General features: G+C 39.2%; 2 protein-coding genes across 5 annotated transcripts in view; one reads left to right on the top strand and one right to left on the bottom strand.

The window, feature by feature from the left end:
* Positions 1-14,612, top strand: part of Cfap36 (cilia and flagella associated protein 36) — a 35,665-nt gene extending 21,053 nt beyond the window's left edge. The window contains exons 5-10 of one of the 2 annotated variants that reach the window (XM_008823002.3): positions 69-156; positions 2,564-2,615; positions 5,111-5,213; positions 13,624-13,673; positions 13,841-13,990; positions 14,446-14,612. In XM_008823002.3, the coding sequence (XP_008821224.1) occupies positions 69-156; positions 2,564-2,615; positions 5,111-5,213; positions 13,624-13,673; positions 13,841-13,990; positions 14,446-14,547 (545 nt within the window). In that variant the 3' untranslated portion in view covers positions 14,548-14,612. Of the gene's footprint in view, positions 1-68; positions 157-2,563; positions 2,616-5,110; positions 5,214-13,533; positions 13,674-13,840; positions 13,991-14,445 lie in introns of both variants that reach the window. The other variant, XM_008823001.2, reaches the window with a different exon arrangement.
* Positions 14,613-16,210: 1,598 nt separating this feature from the next.
* The window catches only part of Ppp4r3b (protein phosphatase 4 regulatory subunit 3B), a 59,387-nt gene continuing 55,805 nt past the window's right edge, over positions 16,211-19,792 (bottom strand). For all 3 annotated transcript variants that reach the window (XM_008823000.3, XM_029558634.1, XM_029558633.1), the window contains one exon: positions 16,211-18,590. In XM_008823000.3, coding sequence (XP_008821222.1) covers positions 18,495-18,590 — 96 coding nt within the window. In that variant the 3' untranslated portion in view covers positions 16,211-18,494. The remainder of the gene's footprint in view (positions 18,591-19,792) is intronic.

The raw sequence follows: 19,792 nt of genomic DNA, 5'->3' as shown, positions 1-19,792 counted from the left end.
AACTAGAGCCTTGAGAAGTGTTTTCAGTTGAGTTGATAGTCTTCCATGTGGTGTTTGGTTTTAAACAGGTGTATTACCTGACTGTTTAACTGATGGTGCTGATGTGGTGAGTGACCTTGAACAGGAAGAGATGAAAATCTTACGGGAAGTTCTTAGGTATGCTTCTTCACCTATTTTTGAATGAGTCATTAGTAATATTATATAATTTGCATGTATATAAGCTTTTACCTAGAAAGTATTAACTAGTAAAATATCTTTAAGTTTTTTATACTGAAGACCATCAAAAAGAGCTGTCATTTTTAAAGCTATATATACACAGGTTGAGTGTCTCTTATCCAAATGCTTAGGATCTGAATGTTTCAGATTTCAGATTTTGGAATATTTGCATAAACCTTGCTGGTTGAGCATCCCTAATCAGAAAATCCAAAATCTAAACTTTCCAGAATTTGAAACTTTTTGAACAATGTGTTGGTGTGCCAAAATTTTTTATTTTAGAGTATTTTGGATTTTCAGATTAGAGGTGTCCAACTTACATATTTAAATTTTTTTTATTTGATGTGTGAATCTTTTGCCTGTGTGTAAATGTACCTGTGTGTGCAATGCCAGCAGAGGACAGAAGAGAGTATCAGATCCCCTACAACTGGAGTTACAGGTGGTTGTTAGCCACCATGTGGTACTGGGACCTGAACCTGGGTCCTCTGCAAGAATAGCCATTGTTCTTAACTGCTGAGCCGTATCTCCAGCCTCATATGTATATATATATTTCTTAATGTACAAAAAAACTTTTTTCATATGACTTGTGCTGCTGGATCAGCCCAAGTGAGAGGCTCTCCCCCAACTCCCACATGTCCTTTATCATAGGGCTTAGGGACACCAATGGAGATGTTACAGTGGACTCCACCTGATTGCTGGAGAAGGGTAGAGTGAACTGTGTAGGATTTTCTCTGGCTTCTAGATCTCTGTATTGGAGGTGGCTCATTTTGGGTCTTGCAGAGAGGCTGGGCATCCATACTCCACCAGCTGCATAGCAACAGGTAGCCTACAAGGGAGGGAGGACAGTTGGAGATGTTTATCCCAGATAACATCTTCTGCCCAGTTGTATGAGTCTCAGCCAGATCCCTGGTGTACAGGTAGCAGCATTTTAACCAGGAAAGGTTAGTGGGCATTTCTTTTTCCCTTGAAGCCATTGCCTCTTGTCATTGTGGGAGTTTGAAAGGGAAGGGGAATAGGACACCCAATACTATTATTAATTAATTAATTAATTAATTAATTAATTTTTCTGAGACAGGGTCTCCCTGTGGCCCCACGTAGCCCGGAACTTACTACGTAGACCAGCCTCTATCTTACAGAGATCTGCCTATCGCTGCATCTGGAGTGCTGGCTTTAAAGGCATGTGCCACCCTGCTCAACAATACCCATTTGTAAAATCTCCTTTTAGAATGTATTTGATTTAGGGGAAAGGATACCTGTAGTCACTGTGTCATCTGTAGATTAGGGCCCTGGATAGTGGTTAGAAGGATGGACCTAGTGGGAAACACTGGTGTGAGTTCTAGGACTTAGGACTTAATTTCATGGACTTTAAGTGGTTGTGGGGAGGGAAGCAGATATGTGGGTGACAAACATGCTCTTTCCTAACAGTGCATTGTTTAGTTTACAGGTTTAAGAGGGATGGGGATTTGTATCAAAGGACTGGTAAAGTTTGACTTGCAGTGGTTGCATCGACAGATTGGTGTGCTAGAAACTGATTGGTACCCCTCTCCAGCAATCAAGTAGAGTTTACTACACCCGATCCCTCCAATTGTGGCTAGTTCCTTAATCTTATAAGGATGGTGGGGGACCCTCTTACTTGGACTGACCTATCATGAATCAGATTGATTGGCATAGTACTTTTAGATTTTATTTTCTAAAAGCTTTTGATAACTCTGTAAGTATTAGAACTTAGATATGAACATGTCAGATAGTTGACCTCAACTCTTTTCCCAAATTAAAGGGCCCCATGAACTGCTTACAGAAACTGATAGATTTTGGGACACAGGCTTCAAGACTGCTTTGTGAATGCTCAGATGCCACCAGACAAACTAGAATGAGAAACAACAGCTCCTGTCAAGAAGAAGGAATTTTTTTTTTTTTTTGGACAGGGTCTCCTATAGCCCAGACTAGTCTTGAACTCACTATATAGTTGAGAATGACCTTGAATTCCTGATCCTTTTGCCTCTGCCTCTCAAACGATAGGATTGTGCCCACTACTCCTGGTCAGAATGTGTCTTTACTAGTGGGATTTGCCATTAAAACTTGGGTGTAGCCCATCAGTTTGTATGCTAGCCGAAAAGAAGGGGTGGGGCCTTAAGATTTCAAACCTGTTGGTCTTTGTTCAGCTAGGGTTTATTGGGTAAGTAATATTTTATATTACTATTTATAATTTGCTGTACTTTAGAGCAAGGCCTGTTTTTTTTCCATCTTTGTGTGTAAAATGCCCTGCCCATATGTAATCTCAGGTTTACATGTTGCATGTTTGTTTTTGATAAGAAAATTTACTTATCTATCTTATTTTTGTGTATTTTAGAAAATCAAAAGAGGAATATGACCAGGAAGAAGAAAGGAAGCGACAAAAGCAGGTGCTTACAGAACATAGCCACAGCAGATGTGTATTTTATTGGTATTGTCTTTTGCTGAGTTTACACCTGTTTTTTACAGTTAACATTTAAGGTTCTATAGAACTACGTACATCTTAAGGAACAAGTGATTATACTACCTTTGCACGGTCAGGATGCTGTGGCCGTTTAACGTGTGTCTTCAGAGTAGTCTTATTTTCTCGAATTTATATTTAAATTTGTCTTTAAAATATTTTACTTTTTAAAATTTTATTTTTTGTGTATGAGTTTATTGCATGTGTGCATGTAAGTGTACCTGTGTTGTGCAATGCCTGCGGAGGTCCGAAGAGGGCATTGAATCCTCTGGAACTGGACTTATGAATGGTTGGTAGCCGCCGTGTGGGTGCTAGGAATCAACCCCAGGTCCTCTGCAAGAACATCCAGTGCTCTTAACCATTGGGCCATCTTTCCAGCCCCCTTTTCATGTCTTTGTAAAATGACCTACTGAGTTTCGTTAGGGTTGCTTGCTCGAGCATGGCTGTGGACTTACTTCCTGAAGCATGCTTCTTGCCACTGGCTGCACCCCTGAAGAAAATTGCTCCAAGTGGTCATTGCCGTTAAATGCCAGTGGCTCCTAGCTGGAGGTAGGGCCTCATGAGCCCCTCCCCATCTGTGCTGGAACGTGGATGGACTCTGTCTTGTGCAGATAGCCACAGCTGCTGAGAGTTCTTGAGTGCAGCAGTGAAGTCATTTATCTTGGAAAGAATAATGTCATGTCCAGAGGTCAGTGTTTCCAAGTCCTCCTCTGCATCCTCTAGTTCTTACATTCTTCCCACCTCCTCTTCCATGATGTTCCTAAGCCTTGGGGTGGGTTTGGGAATATGCTATAGATGTCCTGGTTTTAGGCTGAACACTCAGCATTCATTTCATCTCAGCACTTTGTCCACTTATAAGCCTCTTCATTAACCACTGCCCACTGCAAAAAAAGTTTCACTGACCAAGGTTGAGTGCAGTACTAATCTATGGTTATAAAGATAAATTTAGGGACTGGAGAGGTGACTGAACAGTTAAGAACACTGGCTGCTCTTAAAAAGGACACAGGTTCGATTTCCAGCACCTACATGGCAGCTAAAAACTGTCCATAACTCCAGTTCCAGGGGATCCAACACCCTCTTCTGACCTCCACAGGCATTGCACTACACAGGTACACTTACATATATGGAGGCAATATACTCATACACATAAAATAAAAATAATAAATAAAATACTTAAAAAATAAATACAGAAGTGTAGAACAGAAACTAGTGCAAACTTATGAGAGGATATTATTTATTTATTTATTTATTTATTTATTTTTTGTCTTTTTGAGACAGGGTCTTTCTGTAGTCCCAGCTTTCTTGGTGTTCCAGGGGATCCAACACCCTCTTCTGACCTCCACAGGCATTGCACTACACAGGTACACTTACATATATGGACGCCTGCCTCTGCCTCCTGAGTGCTGGGATTAAAGTTGTGCACCACCACGCCTGGCAAGAGGATATTATTTTTAACTTTCTTTTTTAAATTTTATTTTATTTTCTGTGTATGAATGTATTGCCTACATGTATGTAAGTGCACCCATATCATGCAGTGCCCACAAAGGTCAGAAGAGGGTGATAGATTCCCTGGAAGTGGAGTTACAGATGGTTGTTAGCTGCCATGTGGGTGCTGGGAATAGAACCTGGGTCTGCTGCAAGAGCAGCTAATGCTCTTAACTGCTGAGCCATTTCTCTAGCCCCTGACTTTCCTTTTTATATGCAAACCATATTAGTTTTCTTGGCTACTATGTTTTAGGATATATGATTGGATTTTTTTCTTTTGAGACTTTATTATGGAAATTTAAAACAGGAAAGTAGAGATGCTGAGAATAATGAGCCTCATCTTTTTCATCACTCGGTGCTCAGGGGAGTTTGACTTCGAAATCTGTGAGTTGCCTGATAAGCTACATGTAATCTAATTTTCTTCTATTTTTAAGGAAAATGAATTATCATTAGTTTACTTTCTTTCCAAGATAAATGATTTCACTAGTTTTAAGTATGCTCTTCCATTTTTAGTAATGAAAATAAATGAATTTATGGCTTCTTCAGGCATTTCAAAGAAATGGTGTATTTCAAGTGGAAAAAAAAAACCCAATGGTTTTATTTCTTCTAGTATGTGTCTTGGTGTCTTGCTTCAGGTCACATAAATAGTGAAGGTAAAGCCTGGTTTTGGACTTTGTTCTTTCTAAATCCCAAATCCTGATCATACTGGCTATCATTATCACTGCATGATTTGAAATAGAATATTTCCCCGACTCAGAAAATAGGAGCTGCAAACTGCTAGTAGCTTTTTAAAACTCTGAGAAAATAGAATCTCCTAGTCATTATCTAGTCAGTGGATAGACATTTTAAAAAACATCTTTGGATCCCCATAACTGGTGAATTGATCAGAATGAATCTAAACTGTTTTTATCTTTTTCAATTGTGTTATGAATCCTGAAGACATCTGAGGCTAAAATGGAAGACGTGCCAGTGTGCAGCAGTGAAGCTGCGAAGATGAGTAATTCCCAAGGGGATGGTGAACCTTTTGTCCAGCCGCCTACAGGTGAGCTTGAACTGTGCTGCACCTTTGTGAGTACAGAAATACTGTAGAATATGTTATACTCTGGTATACGTTTAATCTTCAGAAACCATGGGAGTCTTGAGTGGCTTTGGTATTTAAGATTCTTTGTGCGGCTCATTTAAGTTTGCAAGTAGGAAAAAACCCAGCTGGAAGTGAATATACTTCCCATATTTCTAAGTGAAGCCTGGAATACAAAGAGTAATGAATTCTTTGAGGGAGCTACTGACTTTTGTGCCGTATCTGTATCATGCAAGATGATAAAACATTTGGTGTTCATGAGCAGCAAGCTGAACTTGGAAAGGTAATACTAAATTAAAAAAAAAATTATGTGTATGAGTGTTTTCCTGCATGTATGCAAGTGTACCTCTGTTGGGCAATGCCCGCAGAGGTCAGAAGACGGCATTGGATCCCCTGGAACTGGAGTTATGGACGGATGTTAGTTATGTGGGTGCTGGGAACTGAACCCAGATCCTTTGCAAGAGCAGCCAATGCTCTTAACCACTGAGCTCTCTCTCAGCCGCTATTTTGATTTCTTATTCTGTAGAAGAGAACAACAATTCTGCAATAGAAATTGAATCATGATCCTGAGTTAATTTTTATTTCATCATGGATTTCTATTTTTTTTAAATATTTAAAAAAATTTATTATTTTTATTTTATGTGTATGCATGTATTGCCTGTGTGTAGGTAAGTGCACCCATGTCATGCAGTGCCTGTGGAGGACAGAAGAGACTGTCAGATCCCCTGGAACTGGAGTTACTGGAGTTGTTAGCTGTCATGTGGGTGCTGGGATTCGAACTCAGGTCTTCTGCAAGAACAACCAGTGTTCTTTAACTGCTGAGGCATCTCTCCAGCCCCCAGATTCCTGTTTTTAAGTCATTGTCCCCTTCTCATTTGAAAAAAAAGGAGTGTGAGGCAAATATGCTCCTTTTTTTTTCTTTTTCCTTTTAAATCTTTTAAACCAAGTAATTCAAGGAAGTGACTTGTCCAAGATTACTGAGCTCTTAAGTGCTGAGATTGTGACTTACCTTAGCCTTCTGACCCTAAATCCTATGTTCTTCTATATTTTAGAAGATGCTCTTGTCAGGTGTGATAGTCTGCACCTGTAACCTTGCATCCAGAAGGCTGTGGAGGGTGGAGTGGCTACAAACCAAACCCTGTAACAGAGCCTTTTCAGAGAGAGAGAGAGAGAGAGAGAGAGAGAGAGAGAGAGAGAGAGATATCTTATGTTTAACCATTGTTTTTTTTTTTTGTTTTTTTTTAGTCAGAGAACAACTTTAATTTTTTAAAATGCGTTTTAGACAATTTGGGTTCACAGGAAATTGAGCAGAGGATATAGAGATTTTTGCATATTGCCCCTATCCCTACATATGTATAATCTCCACTCTCAGCATTCCCCACTGGATTGTAGTTCCTCTTGGTAAAACATTGACATGTCATTGTCCCCCCAATCCATCATTTACATTGAGCTTTACTCTTGTACAGATGTGTAATGACATCTCTACCGTTATAGTGTACAGAGTAGCTTCATTGTTCCCTAAATCCTCTGTGCTCTGCCTGTTTATCTCTCTCTCCCCTAGCAGTCCCTGGAAACTACTACTATTACCGTTTCTGTAGTTTTCCCTTCTCTAGAATGTGTCCTATAGTTAGAAATATGCTATGCAATTTTCAGAATCACTTCCTTCTTAAAAATTAAACAGTAGGCATTTAAGGTTTCTCTCTATCTTGTCATGGCTTGATGGTTCATTTTTCTTAGCATTTAGTGATATTCCATTGTCTGGCTGTGCCATGGTTTATTCATTTACCTGCTGGAGAACATCTTGCTTACTTCCAAGTTTTGGCAATTGTAAATAACATTGCTGGGGCTGGAGAGATGGCTCAGCGGTTAAGAGCATTTACTGCTCTTGCAGAGGACCTGGGAATTGAACCAGGTGGCTACAAACCATCCTTAACTCCAGTTCCAGGGGAAATTGAAGCCCTCTTCTGATCTCCGCAGCATTGCATGACATGGATACACTCACATACATGCAGGCAATACACTCATATACATAAAATAATAAAAATAATAAATAAAATATTAAAAAAATAACATTGCTATAAACACCTTCAAAGATGTGTGTGTACAAGAAGTTTTTACTGCCCCTAGGTAAATATCAGGGGCATTTGCTGGATTGTATGGTAAGTGCATGAAGAGTATATTTCATTTTGTAACTACCAAAGTGTCTTTTCCGTTTTGCGTTCTTTTTTAAAAATTTGTTTTTATTAAATTTTATTGTATTTCATACAGAATATCACAAACAATCTGAGTCATCTTTATAGTCCTGTCCCCACCAGCACCCTCCCATAACCCCCCCACTGGAACCCTGTCTTGGGTAAGGCCCTCTGTGGCAAGTCAGTGTCCCCAGACATTCCCCAGTGCAAGTCCATCCATTTGCAGTTTAGTCAGATCCCTCTCATCTATCTATCCAAACACCTATCATTTTCTTTTCTTTTCTTTTTTAAGCAGAGCGTAGTGTGGGGATTTATTTACAGAGGAGTGGGAGCCCCCATTTATGACTACACTGGAAAGTCCACACTCAAATATAGATGCTGTGACTATCCGATAGCTGCAGAAAATGGTTAGAGAGGTGCCTCCTGGCACTCTCGGCTTATATATCCTTATCCCCCTCCCCCACATGCAGCTAAGGTTGACTGATTGGGTGGAAGGGGTAACTGACACCCCCCTTGACTCCTTGATGAGCATGGGAAGGAGGTGTGACTTATGCTTGTAGGAAGAGTGGTCAGAGGACACTTCCACTTAACACTCTATCCCTTCCTCCGGTTCTTATATTCTTTCCACCAACCTCTTCCGCAAAAGTTCCTGAGCCTTGGAGGATGTGGTAGGTGTGGGATGATCTTCCTCCCATTGTGGTAAGACACTGAGCTTTCGGGTCTCTGTGTTGTCAGTTCTCCATGGGTTGTTGGTTCATTTCAGGAGAATTCTATCTACTATAAAAACACAAACAGCAAGAAGCAAGAACATCTAAACAGTGGCTGCTATAATAACTTAACCTATGGGTGTAAACACCAGTGCTTGGATGATACTTTAGCAGGTGCATCACATCCATCTAACAAAACAGTTGCAGTGGCTTCCCATTGGGGCTTATAGTCTCCCGTGCCACAGGGGTTGGTCTGGTCTACAGTAGCAGATGTGTGTTCCACCCCTAGAAGCAGACATTTTATCCAATTGAAAATTTGCCAGCTGTGTGTACACTAGATGCTCCACCCATTTTGCATTCTTAGCAGCAAAAAGTGTTCCTGTTGCTCCACATCCTCACCAGCATTTGATGATGTCACTGTTACAGATTTGTGCCATTCAGATAGGTGCACAATAGTATCTTATTGTTTTGCTCATATTGTTTACCACTGTATATTTGGTTATGTATCTCTTAAAGTCTTTGGTTTATTATTTTACTTGTGGATTTTGTTGTTGTTATTTGTTTTTTTTTGAGACAGGGTCTCCCTGTATCCTCAGCTGGCCTGGAATTTGCTATATGGACTAGGATAGCCTTGATCTCATAGAAATTCACCTGCTTTCGCCTCTTGAGTGTTGGGATTAAAGATATGCACTACCACACCCAAACTTTGATTTTTTTTTTTTTTAATAGAGCCTCATGTATCCCAGACAGTCTTTGAACTCTCTGTAGCAAAGGATGACCCTGAGCACCTGCTCTTCATGCCTGTACCTCCTAAGTGCTGGGATCACAGGCATTTGTCCCCCTGTCTGTTGTGCAGTACTGAGGATTGAACCCAGGGCTTTGTGCATGATATCATGTACTCTGCCAACCCCAGAAGTTTTAAGTTTTGATGAATTCCCGCAAATCAATGGTTTCTTTCATGATATGTGTGACTCTGAAATTCTAACTGAAGGTCATCACCATACCACTTGGGCATTTGGACATGCTCATGTTGTCATCTAGGAGTTATCACCGTGAAGTTTTGCATTTTACACTTAAGCCTATGATTCATTTTGAGTTATTTTTTGTGAAAGGTGTAAGGTGTGTGTTTTAAATTGATTTTTTCTTACATGTAGATGCCTAGTTATTCCAGCACCACTTGTTGAAAGCTACCTTATTTATGTAGGTGTGTTTGTAGACTTTCTATTATACTCCTTTGACCTTTTTTCCCATGCCACCTTTATTGTGGCTTTTTAGTGAGACCCAGAGTTGTGCAGCTCAGTCCCCTATTTTCCTCTTCAGCACAGGTTTGGTTGGTCTTCTCTTACTTCTCAGACTCCAGAGTCAGGTTATCAGTGCTTACAAAAACAGCCTGCTGGGATTTTGATTGGAATTGCTTTGTATCCTAGACCACTGTCATCTTGACATTATTGAATCTTTCTGTCCATGAACATGGAGTATATCCGTTTATTTAGTTCTTTGATTTCTTTCATTAAAATGTTTTGTTCATATATATTTTGTTAAATTTTATACCTATTTCACTTTTGGGGTACTAATGTAGATGGTATTGTGCTTTTAATTTCAAGTTTCACTTGTTCATTACTGGTGAAAAAGTGACAGGCTTTTGTGTCTTGTATTCTATAACTTTGCTATAATGAGTTACTCCATTTTTTTTTGTCAATTTTTAAGATTTTCTATATAGATGATCATGTAATCTATAAAGAAGCTTTATTTCTTCCTTCCTAGTCAGTGGCCTTTGATTCCTGTTTCTGTCTTAGTGGACGTTGAACTGGAGTGGTTGGGATGGTAAGAGAAGGCACGTTCCAGCTTTGCTCTTGTTCTTAGTGAGAAATCTTCTAGTTCTATACCATTAAGTATGGGATGTAGCCCAGGCTGGCCTCGAACCACTTGCCTCCGACTCCCCAGTGCTGGGATTAAAGACTTTTGCCTTGTTTGTTTTTAAATGTTTCATTTATTTTTCTTTTATGTGAATGAGTGTTTTGCCTGTGTACATGAAAGTGCACCATGTGCATGTAATGCCTACAGAGGCCACATGAGGGTTTCAGAGCCCCTGGAACTGATGTTAGGGATAGTTGTTAAGTGGGTGCTAGGAACTGAACCATGGTTCTTTGGAAGAGCAGGAAATTCTCTTAACCACTGAGCCATCTCTTCAGCTACTGTTTATTTTAAAGATTTATTTTAATTGTATATGTATATGTGCATGTGGGTGCGTGCATGTGCGTACATGAGTACTGGAGCCCACAGAGGTCAGAGGCATCAGATCACCTAGTGCTGGAATTACAGGTGGTTGTTTGCTACCTGGTGTGGTGCTGAGACTTGAACTCAAGTCCTCTGGAAGAGCAATACATGTTCTTAACTGCTAAGCCATCCCTTCAGCCCATTTGTTTTTTAAATTGTAGATATTTATCAAATCGAGAAAGTTCCTTTCTATTTCTAGTTTCCTTATATTACCCGCTGACTTTGAAGGAATTCGAATCTTAGTTAAAACAGTCACAGAAACAGATTTATAAAGTTCCCTTACTTCTTTACTCTTAGTGTTTTTCCCCCTCACATTCTAGCTTGTAAGGAGAAATGACTTCATTTCAATTATATCTGATACTTCTTGCTTTAGATAATTTTCTGTGCTTTATTTTAATGTGCTCTATAGTTCCTGATTTGACTAGGGGGTAAAGCTAGAGAAAAGCTCATGAGGACATGATAGCACATACCTGCAATCCCAGCACTTGGTAGGTGGAGGCAAGCTATGTGGAGAGTTCATGGCCAGTCTGGGTTACATGAGAAAATAAACAACAACAACAAAAGCAAACAACAGTAACCCACAACAAAGACAAAATTTCATCACAAACCACATATAATTAATTTCAAAAGTAATATTTTAAATTCTCAGAACTTCAAAAATGTATTGGGAATCACTTCATGCAAAGTAATGGAACTCTATTAAGATCTAGTTTTAGAAGAATCAAGGTTTTTGACCTTTTTTTGTGCCTTTGCTCATGTTCCTGCTGAAATTAACAGCATCTGTTTCTTGATGGAGTTGCTAGATAGGGGTTGATAATTCTTTAGGCTTTCTGATCCTTCTTAAAAATGAGAAAAGCTGCCATGTGGGTCCGTAACTCCAGTTCCAGGGGATCCGACAGCCTCTTCTGTCCTCAGCAGGCATTGCATGACATGGGTATACTTACCTACATGTAGGCATACACATAAAAATAGTAAAGTATTTTTTTTTTTTAATGGGAAAAGCTAAAGGTGTTTTGGTTTCAAGTGCTTCTTCTAGACTTGAGAGAATATATGCTCATACCTAACCAACTCAAGGCCTGAAGTGTTCTGAGTGATTGTGTGCACTGGAAAGAAGTGCTTCCCAGTGTGGGCTCCGCCAGTCTGTGGTTCTGTGTTTGGGGACAAGCCTACTTCTGCTAAAGTAATCAACAAAGATGACTGTTCTAACTTTACGCCTCAGCAACAGCTTGTTTAAACTCATTAGGTTCTGTGGCCCTCTGTCTAGTTTGTTTGAAAGTACTAGGTCTAACTCATCTCCTCCACGGACACTTCCTTTATTCTCCAAGGGCCAGCAGAGGTTTTTCTTCTTGTCTCCCTGGCATTGCACTCAGTTGACTCACTCTGTGTTAGAGCTGTGGTCCTTTGTCAAGTTTGTTTGTCCCTTTCCTTTCCTTCCTTTCCTTTCCATCCCTTCCATCCCTTCCCTCCCTCCCTCCCTCCCTCCTCTTTCTTTTTGAGGCAGGGTCTCAGTGTAGCCCCAGCTGGCTTGGAACTTGCCGTATAGACCAGGCTGGCCTTGATCTCATAGATCTTCCTGCCTCTGCCTCCCGAGTGCCAGGTTTAAAGGTATGTACCACCTCGCTTGGCCTTTGTCAAGTTTCCTGCATAGGCAAAGTTTCTTGGCAGTATTATTGATCATTTTGAGACCCATGTACCATGGTTTTCCATTATGCTGCTACTTCTTTGTATAATTTTCATTAAATCTTTGCTTGTCTCGGTGTTCATAGCCCATATACTGACAATGGCAATGTATCTTTAACATCCTATTTTTTTTTTCTTTTTCTTTTTTTTTTGGTCTTATTGAACCAAGGTCTCTCTTGGTGTGGAACTCCCTATGTAGACCAGCCTGGTTTCAAACTCACAGAGATTCGCTTGCCTCTGCCTCCTGAGTTCTGGGACTATACATGCCCGGCTTTTTCACATCTTTTTACATATATTTTTATATTATGTGTGTATATGTGTGGTGTATGTATGTGTGTGAGAACACATCCATATGTGTGTATGTACAGGCTGGAGGTTGACGTGAGCGTTTTCAGCCTCTGATGCTCTCCACCTTATTGTTGGAGATAGGGTCACTCACAGAACCTAGAGCTCACCAGTTGGTGAGGCTGGCTGGCCAGCAAGCTCCTGGGAGCCGTCTGTCTACTGGAGTTAGTCAGGCTCCACCTTGATTGGCTTTTAGAAATGCCAGTGCTAGGGATCCAAACAGGTTCTCATATTTGCCCAGCAAGCACTTTACCACACTGAGCCATCTCTCCAGCCCCATTAAAAAAATAGATTTACTCATTTATTTCTTTGTGACTGTGTATGTGTGGGGTGTTCACATGCTGTGGTTCATGTGTGGCGGTCAGACCACTTGCCGGAGTTGGTTCTCTCCTTCCACCATGTGTGCTCAAGGCTCGAACTCATGTTGTCATGCTTGTCAGCAAGTGCCTTTATTGTCTGAGCCATCTTGTCAACCCCTTTTAAAAATCACCTCATCTTCTAATAGAAAATATCTCACAGAAGCAATTAGAGTATTAATCATACCTTGTCAGTTACCAAGTAGAAAGTATTGAATACTTATGTTCTGTGTGTTTTGAGGTACTGCCTGCTTGGTAGTTTTCTTCAATATGTAATTGCACATGTATCACTGATATTACTGATACCCACTGTTGTTTAAGAAAAAATTGGTTTAAAAATTGTTCTATAAATGTATAGTCACTTAGAGTTTTTACCTGTGAGCAAAAGCTTGGAAACCAAAGACTATTTGTGAGGGACTGGTGTGCTGTGTAGTGTCCTGTATTGTGTAACAGTGTTGTTCTTCATACAAGAATGTCTTTCTGAAGCTATAGTATTACACAAATGTGAGCTTGCTCTTTACTGAAGTGCCATTATTTATAAGATGAAACATATTGTTCAAGTTCCTTAGGGATAGAGACCAACTGTGTTTGCGCACAGTACTGGAACAACACAGGTACTGACATTAGGGCTTGATTAAATATGAGGGAAAATGTGTTCATGTTTATTTTGTGAGTGTGCCACAATATGTAATATGATATCCTAACTGGTCTCACTCCTCACTGCCAGAAGTTAAGGTGCATTTTGCTAATGAGTCAGTACAACTCTTGGCAAGAAAGATGGAACTGTTGCCTGAAACGTCTTCCCTCCCACAAAAAGGTCCGAAGATTCCTGGTTTAGAACACGCAAGCATTGAAGGACCGATAGCGGTAAGTAAAGAACACTTTAAGAACTCTAAGCGAGGCACTGTGAACAATGTGAACAGACATGTATTTGCTTGTCTTACGGTCTTGAACTTAAAAACCAATCAGTAGATGTATTTACGACTTGTTATGTCAACTTGAATTTAGATAACTCCTTCTCTTACTTGAACCAGAATTTGTCAACACTTGGAACAGAAGAGCTACGGCAACGAGAACACTATCTGAAGCAGAAGAGAGACAAATTGATGTCCATGAGAAAGGACCTAAGGGCTAAGCAGATCCCAAATACAGAGCAAAAAGGAAAACCTACCAGGGAGGTGGAGGTACGGCTAGCTTTGGTTAGCAAACTATGCACATCTGGCAGTGAAATTTTCAGTTTAACTATGTCCAAGGAAGCCTCTAATGAATCTTGTTAGTAGATCGCCTGAATTAACATTCTGCCAGTGCATCCACTGCTTCGTCCTCTCTAGGAAGAGAGTTTGGATGGGAGTTGTGAGGTAGAAACAAGTGTCGTTGTGCATTTTATTTCTCAAGCTCCGAGGTCCTAAGGGTCAGTGCTCCATCTTGCCTGAGCCATTCAAAGTGTTTGAAATGTTCTGTCAGAACCCATTCACCCAAGGCTTCTGCAGGAAGAGAGTCAGGAAACTTGGTCTTTGACTTTCAGTTTTAATGAAAATGCCCTTAATCTTTGTTCTGTTAAGGTAGTATAATGGGAATTTTAAGACACACAAACTCATTTTTATGTTGTAGCCAATATTTTCTTTTTTCTTTTTTAAAGGAAATGACAGAAAAAGCAGAAATGACAGCGGAGGAGAAGCAAACATTACTAAAGAGGCGACTGCTTGCAGAGAAACTTAAAGAAGAAGTTATTAATAAGTAACAAAAATTAGCAAAACAGAAGTCTCCATTTTCTTAAAAATAAATTATTCAATCCTTAAACCAAGACTAGTAGTTTCAAGCAAATACTTGCTTTTCTAAATACAAGGTCACTGCTATTATTTTAAACAGGTAAAGGGCAGTAGGGAAGGCAGCTACTTAATCAGTTTAATACAAATTTCTGGATAGAGCCAGGTGTGGTGGTACTTGCCTATAATCCTAACGCTGAGGAGGCTGAAGCAGGATGATCAAGAATTCAGGGTCATTCTCAGCTACATAGCAATTTGACTAGCCTGGACTACATGAGCCCCATTTCAAAAAACCAAAAAAGAAAAAATAAATAAAATTCAAACAAATTTCTGAATATGTTTTCTCTTGAAGAGAGGGCAGAGAAACTAGTTGATAGTGCATTCATTCATTTATTCACATGTGGGTACTGTTTGTGCTGGGCCTTATGATAGACACTAAGGGTATAGCAGTCAAGCAGACTGAGAGGGTTCCTGCTTGCATGGGGCTATTGAAGCAGGAACGGCATTAAGAAGGAAAGGTGCAGTAATGCGTGGCAGTGTGGTTACGCTTCATTGAGCAAGTGGACGGTCAAGCTGATTGGGTGATCACATGGAAAGAGAATTATTCAGGTCCTACCTGGAAATAAAGCTCATGCCGAGGAACTAGGTAGAATGTATGCAGATGAGGTTTGGCACACAAAATGAGATAGTGGGGTACTGATCATGTAGGTCCTTGGAAGGAATGTGAACTTTAAATGTTAAAATATAGGCAGTGTGAAGTTATGTGATCAAAATTTTATGTGTATGAGTGTATTGCCTGCATGTAAGTGCACCCGTGTCATGCAATGCCTGTGGAGGTCAGGTGTCAGATCCCCTGAAACTGGAGTTCTAGATGGTTGTTAGCAGCCATCTGGGTGCTGGGAACTGAATCTGGATCCTCTGCAAGAGCAGTGCTCTCAACCACTGAGCCATCTCTCCAGCCCCTATTTTCATTTTTTAAAGATGTGTAGTTGCCTTAGTGAGAGAAATGGATGGACTAGAGTAGTTGTGGGTTTACCAGGTGTGAAGCACTCCAGAGTAGGTACCAGGCAGTGGTAAGAGATTTAGATTTGAGGCTGGAAAAACAAGACTTGGAAAATAGATATGGAAGATGTTGAAAATAATTACTTTTTCTATAAAAGTTATAGACAAAAGGAACAATGGATGAACTGAACCTGTTGAGGGAAATGGTATTACTGAGTGTTGGTCTTTTGTAAGGTCCTGGAATAGTTTCTAGCCTTTGCTTGATAGAATACAAGAGACCTTTTTTTTTCAAAAACTTAAGTGTTATGACATCCCGTATCATTTTTGTACTTATGTTTTTTACTAACATTTATTTTATGTACATGGGTATACACAGGTCAGGGCATGTATGTGGAGTTCAGAGGACAACCTCCACCATGTGGGCTCTGAGTATCAAGTTCAGGCTTGGCAGCAAGCACCTTTACCCACTGAGCCATAGTGCTGGCCTGCTCCTGAGGTTTTTAAATTTTATCTGATTAACTCTAAAATTGTACTTTTAGAAAGGAGTACCAGAACTAGGTTAACAAAATTTGTTCATTTTAGCGACACAGCTCCAACCTTCAACTTGCAGAAAAACCAGTGATTAAAACACAGGACTCTGTTTCACATAACTTTATTAAAAATAGCTTTTATATTAGATACATGTTTACAGTTTTTTTGTTTGCTTTGAACTAAGGCATACATAGAAAAATGTGTGTTCTGGCTTGAACTAAACAGAGTTAAGGTACAGAAACACCCCAGTCTGCACAAGGATTGTCACTTAGGACAGTAGCCAATGTAGTCTTCCCACTTGTGCCTTCCAAGGATCTTTTTTTCAAAATATTTGCATTTCTGCTATAAGAAAAGGTTCCCATGACTTAAAAGTCTGATTCAACTTCTCAGAAAGGAAAATTAAAGGATGTTGTCATAAGGTACAAAGATGATACTTCCTATTTGAATGTAAAGGTTACATAGTCAAAAAAGAGTTAATAGAAAATAGGAAAAATATTTTAGATCTGGGCTGCTTAGATGCCTAAGAGCTAAGAAAGAAGAGACTTGATAAAATCTGCTTGAAAGAAAGCCTGTCCGTAAAGTAATTCTATTATGTTGATTGAGTATCCTGCTCGGCTTCTGATGAGGTGGAAGGCCAGGGTTGGTATGTGTGCACCTTGTACAGAGGTGAGAAGGCTTCCTGCTGTGATAGCTTGGTGCAGCGATGTTCTCTGCCCAAGGCTTACCTTCTGGAAATGACAGTTAAAGTGCAGTTGATGCTCACATGCAGGACTTTCTCACCTAGTGGTTTACAATAAAGTTTTTATGGATTTTATTGGCTTTAAAAAGATAATGTAAAATGACATATTTCAAAATAGAGTTTACTTATTTACAACAAAACAAACACAAGCATCAGTCATGAACTACAGGGTCACATTTTAATTCCTGAATTTACAGTTCAGCATTAATATCACCACATGTATACAAATGGTGTAAAACAAGTACAGTGGTATTTTTAATACAAAATAAACATCTGTTTTATGGAAAAACTATACTTCATATCTACACAGACAGCCCATCTTTTCCAAACAATAGCCAAAATTAAAATTAACTACAAAATCTCCAAAACAGGAAACTGCTTTTAAGCTATTCCAGGAAAAATGGACCCATAAACACATTACAAAGATGATCTAAAGACTGTAGCTGGAATTACTATTTTTAGAATTTTTTTTCCCAATGCATTAAATTGTAGTTTGGGGACATTTTTTCTTAGCAATGATCTCAGATCATAGATGAGCAAACATTAAAATATTTACAGTCAATTTGCTGTTCTAAAAATAAAAGCTCTTGTTTGCCTCAATTATTTTTAATTCATTTACGTACATGGAATGTGCTTTCTACTCTCAAAAAAGCAGCTTTCATGTTATACCCTTGTTTATGGAAAAACTTCATGTGCTGCATGTGACTCTGACACTTAGATAACCTCTTGGATCAAAATGACTTCTAGATATTAACTGCCACTTAATTCAGCACCATTCTTTATTAGTCTTTAGAAATTACATTTTAAAATTTGCCTGCAGCTATGAAAAGACACAGACATAAGTACTGACAAATCAGAAAGTGATCAAAGACTCTCCCACAAAGATTATACTGGCAGGTGTTGGAATCTTTCTGCTCTAGCTACTCCCAAGATTCCAAAACGGGTCATTTGAATACTACTGGACTGTTTCTTGGCTGCAGTTATCTCCAAAAGTACTGACTTTAAAGTTCAATTAACAAAACTGTCCATTTGGAACCCAGCTTGTTTCTTTACATATTTGAAATTCCTGGTATAGAGAACTCACCATGTGCTGTTACCCAGGGTGTGTACTGTTTCAAACCCTGAAAGGCTGAATTTCTGTGAAATCTTTAAAAAAAATGGCCCCAACAACTTTATTTTTAATAAGAGTTCAATTTTGTTTTCCATACAAATTTCTTTTAAAGAGGCAACTGATTAAATGGCCAGCACCATTATACAAGTAATGTTATTAGACTTGCAACTGAAGTTTTTAAATTTTTTTCTAGATTGGATAACCCCCTGGAGCAACTGTGCATTAATATTTTATCATTTCCCTCCCCAAACTGTCCCAAAACCTGAGAGTTTCCTTGCTATGAAGCTACCACCCAGGTTCCAGCAATTTCTTTTTTGACAGCCGGAAGGGCAAATCCCTTAATTACTAGCAAGCAATCAAGTTCCTAGGAAGCCTGGTTTTTACATAACTAAACTCTCCTAGCTGATAAACTGAGTGTCCTTGCTACTCCTTGTATATTTAAGTTCAAGTGAGAAAGCTTTCTGATTCAGACTTTCAGCTCATTGAACAGCTGCAGCATTTAAGTAAGACCACAAGATGGGGGTTCCCCAGCAATTATTTTATGAGCCAAGGCGAGGTCTTTTCCTGGGGGATGTTTCTTCTTCCTCATCTTCCTCTTCATCATCTGGATAGTCCACTAAGCCAACCAAACTCCCCTGTTGAAGAATTAAAACTGTTTTAACATGTATAGCTTAAAAAAACAAAAACAAAAAACCTTCATTAGCGGGAAAACCAGCTTAGTACAAACACTCAAGGACAGCAGATGTTATTTTTCTAAATTGCTTATCTGAAATGGACACCTCTGAATCTAAGAAAGGAATTGCTTGAATTATGAACATTTAGTAAGTACTAACCTATGACAGTTTCACTAACCCTCAACTTTTCTATTATTTCTTGGACTTTTAATGAAGTGCCAGAATTCAGTTTAACAAAATTTCACTGGGAAAATGACTTTCTTCAAATAGTAGGACTAACAACATTTGGAATGTGAAATGGACCTTGGGAGATGAACTAGTTCATTTCTCCCACCTTATCTAAAAAAAGCCTCTAGTTTTTACATAAATATTTCATCACTAAATATACATTATTTTCTTCGTTCTGCTTTTAAATAATGATTTAAATTGCTGAAGATAATAAAAACAAATGGCTTCTAAAAGGTAGTATTTAAAATAAGGATGAGGTAATGTAGGGTTTGATTTTTTTAAGTAAAGGACCCTTTTGAAATCCTATAATGCTCTTGGCACTCTCCAGGTGTCCACAGGATTGTATTCATTTTGTCCTATTCATTGGACATAATCCTATGATGATTATGTCCTACAGGTTAAGGGGGCTACTGTAAACGTGTTTAGTTCAAACCCTTTGGACCAGGTCCAGAAAGAGGTAACTGAAGTAATTCATCCTTCATACATAAGTAGCTACATATGTAAAGAACCCAAACACGGGGCTGGAGAGATTGCTGCTCTTCTAGAGGGCCTGAGTTCAGTTCCCAGCACCCATGTGGCTCACAACCATCTGTAACTCCAGCTCCTGGGGATCCAACACCGTCTTCTGGCTTCCATGGGTACATATACACAAATACAAATAAATCTGAAAAAAATCCAAACACTTGGCAATGACAATGAAAGAATATAAGCAAAGCACGGTAATATTAATCAAAAAGGATTCTGAACATCTAGAAGCAATTACCAGTCTATGAGCTAAATAAAGCATACACTTGTAAGACTAATTCTCTTTATTGAATTTTTGCAATTTACATACAATAGAATTTGATGTTATTTAGATCCCCTCCCCTATCAACACCTCCACTTATTGCCCCCTGCCCAATTTAATGTCTATTGTGTGTGTGTGTGTATATATA

The sequence above is a fragment of the Nannospalax galili genome, unplaced genomic scaffold, assembly GCF_000622305.1.
Source record: "Nannospalax galili isolate Female #2095 unplaced genomic scaffold, S.galili_v1.0 scaffold286, whole genome shotgun sequence".
Classification (NCBI taxonomy): Eukaryota; Metazoa; Chordata; class Mammalia; order Rodentia; family Spalacidae; genus Nannospalax; species Nannospalax galili.
The sequence above is the reverse complement of the archived record's forward strand: the minus strand, read 5'-3'. Positions and strand labels throughout refer to the sequence as shown.